At 36.5% G+C, this 4831-nt stretch overlaps 1 protein-coding gene across 1 annotated transcript in view; it reads left to right on the forward strand.

Annotated features, from left to right (window-relative positions):
- Positions 1-3647, forward strand: part of LOC127881912 (cyclin-Q-like) — a 78041-nt gene extending 74394 nt beyond the window's left edge. Inside the window, exon 6 of the mRNA XM_052430125.1 lies at positions 3558-3647. Coding sequence (XP_052286085.1) covers positions 3558-3632 — 75 coding nt within the window. The 3' untranslated portion in view covers positions 3633-3647. The remainder of the gene's footprint in view (positions 1-3557) is intronic.
- The last annotated feature ends 1184 nt before the right edge of the window (positions 3648-4831 follow it).

The raw sequence follows: 4831 nt of genomic DNA on the forward strand, positions 1-4831 counted from the left end.
CCAAAGTCAGCCTTTTCTCTGTTTTTTCTTTATACTTGGACAGTCTTTTGGCTTTTTGTTTTCTGTTAGTTATGGATTTCCTCAGTTTCTTTGGACCGGGATTTTGCTCCAGGCCCGCTCTGATGAGAGTATTTCAATTAAAAGTCTGGCCATGGCTTCTCAGGATCTGAGCATGAACTTGAACTAGTGACATAAAAATTGGTGTTGCATGTAAACCTCAACAAGTTGCATCTACATATAAATTAGTTTCAAAGTTGTAGGTGGAAGCACTTTAATTTAAGAGCCAATGTTAAAGTATTGTAGTAGAGGTCACAGTGTCATTGACCTTTGACCTAGTGACCCACGACGACAGGGCTGTTTTCTCAGAAAACAGCCGAGGTAAAAATCAAAGATTCATAAACAAATCATGCTATTTTTAAATTGCATTTAAAATTGTATTTAAAACATAATTGTAGATTGGTCATTGCAACAAACTTTTAAGTATGATAACTTACACACAACATACACTTTTCTCTGTTTGGGTTTCTTGTCAAGGATGTAAATGAATTTTTTATTTTATTTTCAATCAAGTACATTACATAGAGCATATTTGTTGGATTCGGTGGATTATCAATTTTAATTCACGAGTGATCATAGAAAAAAATAATCTATGATCACTCGTGAATTAAAATCGATATTCCACCGAATCCAACAAATTTTCTTTTTATTTTATGCTTTTTTCACCGTTTATATACATTGTTAAAGAGTTTACTAAAAATTTCTCTGGGAAAACGACGTCATTTCATTTAAAAACAAGAGCACCGCCTTGCGGGTGCAGACCGCTCATCTATTTTCTTTTTAAAGGTGAAGGGACTCTCATTTTCAATCACAAAGGAGGGAGGAGTGGAGTGAAGAGGGGGTGTATAGTGTGGGGTTGTGGACATTTATTACATTATCTTCCAAAAAAGCGAAAAAAAAAAAAAAAAAAAAAAAAATCGGGGGGGGGGGGGGGGGGTATAGTGTGAGGGTGTGGTGATAATTTGTGAGATGATCTTAAAAAAAAAAAAAAAAAAAAAAAAAAAAATCAAAAAAAAAATTTGGGGGGGGGGTGGGGGGGGGGTGGGGTGGGGGTATAGTGTGAGGGTGTGGTGGTCATTTGTGAGATGATCTTATAAAAAAAAAAAAAAAAAAAAAAATTAGGGGGGGGGGCGGAGGGGGGGAGGGGGGGGAGGGCACGGGGGATGGTTTGGGTGAAGTCTATTGTGGTATGTCAGGTAAGAGTAGTTTCATCAAAGTATCAATCAAATCTAATCATAAATAAAGAAGTTATGGCAATTTTAGCAAAATTTAATAATTTGACCTTGAGAGTCAAGGTCATTCAAAGGTCAAAGTAAAATTCAAGTTGCCAGGTACAGTAACCTCATGATAGCATGTAAGTATTTGAAGTTTGAAAGCAATAGCCTTGATACTTCGAGTGGATCGAAACACAAAATTTAACCATATATTAAAAGTTACTAAGTCAAAAAAGGGCCATAATTCCGTAACAATGACAACCAGAGTTATGCAACTTGTCCTTTTACTGTACCCTTATGATAGTTTGTGAGTGTTCCAAGTATGAAAGCAATATCTATGATACTTTAGGGGTAAAGTGACCAAAACATAAATCTTAACCAAATTTTCAATTTTCTAAGTATAAAGGGCCCATAATTCCGTCCAAATGCCAGTCAGAGTTACATAACTTTGCCTGCACCGTCCCCTTATGATAGTTCATAAATCTTGCAAGTATGAAAGCAATAGCTTTGATACTGTAGGAATAAAGTGGACCTAAACACAAAACTTAATCAAATTTTCAATTTTCTAAGTATAAAAAGGGCACATAATTCTGTCAAAATGCCAGTCAGAGTTACATTACTTTGCCTGCACAGTCCCCTTATGATAGTTAGTAAGTGTTGCAAGTATGAAAGCAATAGCTTTGATGCTTAAGGAATAAAATGGACCTAAACACAAAACTTAACCAAAATTGTCAATTTTCTAAGTATAAAAAGGGCACATAATTCTGTCAAAATGCATGCCAGAGTTATCTAACTTTGCCTGCCCAGTCCCCTCATGATAGTAAGTAAGTGTACCAAGTTTGAATGCAATAGCATTGATACTTACTGAGAAAAGTGGAACTAAACGCAAAACTTAACCAAAATTTGCAATTTTTTAAGTACAAAAAGGGCACATAATTCTGTCAAAATGCACGCCAGAGTTATCTAACTTTGCCTGCCTAGTCCCCTCATGATAGTAAGTAAGTGTACCAAGTTTGAATGCAATAGCATTGATACTTTCTGAGAAAAGTGGACCTAAACGCAAAACTTAACCGGACGCCGACGCCAACGCCAACGCCAACGCCAACGCCAACGCCGACGCCAAGGTGATGACAATAGCTCATAATTTTTTTTCAAAAAATAGATGAGCTAAAAATGGCAGTTGTTATTCAAAGGTCTTGCGCCAATAGGATAAAGTCTGCGCCACTGTATTGTTAAGAACTCATGGAAAGTCAGTATGCGCCACCTGCGCCACTGTATTGATTAGAACTTATGGAAAGTCAGAATGCGCCACATCCTAACAATTCATTTAAGTACAAATGCAATTATATACATTTGACTTCACAAATAAAATGAAACATAAAACTCGTGAATTTCACGACACAAAGAGTAATACTTGCATGTGTCACTGGGGGCAAGAGATCTTACATTACTCTTCAACCTTTCGCAAATGAATATTTGTTCTGTTTGTTTTTAGTCTTGACTTTATATTTTGATTGAACCAAAAAGAAATAATTGTAAGATACAGAGTAACGATATTTTGGTTAAGTTAAAAATACAAAAACTGCACATTCAAGTTTGCGAAGGCTTGCCTTAGCCATATATGCAGTCCTAGAGTGAAATTTCGTTTAGAAGAGACTTCCTTAAAACTAAAAATTACATAAAAGTGGAAAGTGTTATCCCTGATTAGCCTGTGCGAACTGGGCTGGCTTATCTGGGATGACACAAGGCACATGCATTAAGCCCCGTTTTCCCAGAGCATGGCTTATTTTCATCGGAGAAAGCCACCAGTGTTTAACTGATTTAAGTATTTGGGCAAGTTTTTGTTCAATATAAAATGTATTAAGAACTATGCGTTGGTGTCATCATTTACAGTATTTTGAAAAACATTTGTTTAAGATTTTCTTTTGCAGCACAGTCAAATCAAGTCAAATTTCTTTATTGGTAAAAAGATAACATGTTTCTTCGCCTTTAATCGGGTGCTGTTTGTCCAGGTTTACAATTTAATCGGATGCGACAATCGTAAATCACTGCATTTGCCCATATATGTTCTTGTGTTAAACCATTCACTGGTTTGGAATTATTTGCATTTGTGTGACTTTTTATTTGTCATTCACAGTTCAATGAAACATACAGGTAGTAGAGATCCATCTAAAAAATGTTTATAGTTCACAAGAGGTCGGTTATATAAAATGCATTTGCCATTTAAATAGTTTTACTACATGGCAACTATGACAGTACATATCTAGTTGTTTATTATTATTTCAGGTTTTTAAAGAGGACATCAAGCTGAATGAAATCAAAGACATCATCAATGAAATAGTCTACGCATACGACCTATAAAACATGCTCCAGACATAAATGTGAACAGTAAAAAATTACAGAAAGTGTTCTTTACTGTTACAAACCTATGTAATTTTTGACTCTTTTAAGCGAAGTCCAATTGGTGTATTTTTAATGTAATAAGAAAAATGAAACATATTACTAGTAGAAAATGGATGTTTTACTAACAACTTTCTAAAACTTGACATTATTTCTTATCAAAATCATTGTAATATCATGCATGGCCTCCAAAACATCTTTGTTACAGACGTGACATGAACTTTGTGGTAAAGTGCACCATGAAGTGGTGATATCGATCATGATTAACTTGTGACTTCTGGAATAAAATTCCATTCGAATGAACTTTTAACTTCAACACTGATTGAAACAAGGGCTGTTTGTAAAACATGCATGCCCCCCATATGGGCTGTCCGTTGTAGTGGCAGCCATTATGTGAATACGTTTTTTGTCACTGTGACCTTGACCTTTGACCTAGTGACCTGAAAATCAATAGGGGTCATCTGCGAGTCACGATCAATGTACCTATGAAGTGTCATGATCCTAGGCAAAAGCGCTCTTGAGATATCATCCAAAAATCATTTTATTATTTCGGGTCTCGTGACCTTGACCTTTGAACTTGTGACCTCAAAATCAATAAGGGTCATCTGCGAGTCATGATCAATCTACCTATGAAGTTTCATGATCCTAGGCGTATGCGTTCTTGAGTTATCATCCGAAAACAATTTTACTATTTCGGGTCACCGTGACCTTTGACCTAGTGACCTCAAAATCAATAGGGGTCATCTGCGAGTCATGATCAATCTACCCATGAAGTTTCATGATCCTAGGCGTATGCGTTCTTGAGTTATCATCCGGAAACCATTTTACTATACCGGGTCACCGTGACCTTGACCTTTGACCTAGTGACCTCAAAATCAATAGGGGTCATCTGCGAGTCATGATCAATGTACCTATGAAGTTTCATGATCCTAGGCCCAAGCGTTCTTGAGTTATCATCTGACAACCACCTGGTGGACGGACCGACAGACCGACCGACAGACAGACCGACCGACCGACCGACATGAGCAAAGCAATAAAACCTCTCTTCTTCAAAGGGGGGCATAAATAGTGAAAAGCAAGATCAAACATTTGATCAAGTGATAAGAAAACTTTGTATTCAAAGTTGTTTGCATATTTAATGCAAGAACAGACAAGTTGGG

Source organism: Dreissena polymorpha, chromosome 5, assembly GCF_020536995.1.
Source record: "Dreissena polymorpha isolate Duluth1 chromosome 5, UMN_Dpol_1.0, whole genome shotgun sequence".
Taxonomy (NCBI): Eukaryota; Metazoa; Mollusca; class Bivalvia; order Myida; family Dreissenidae; genus Dreissena; species Dreissena polymorpha.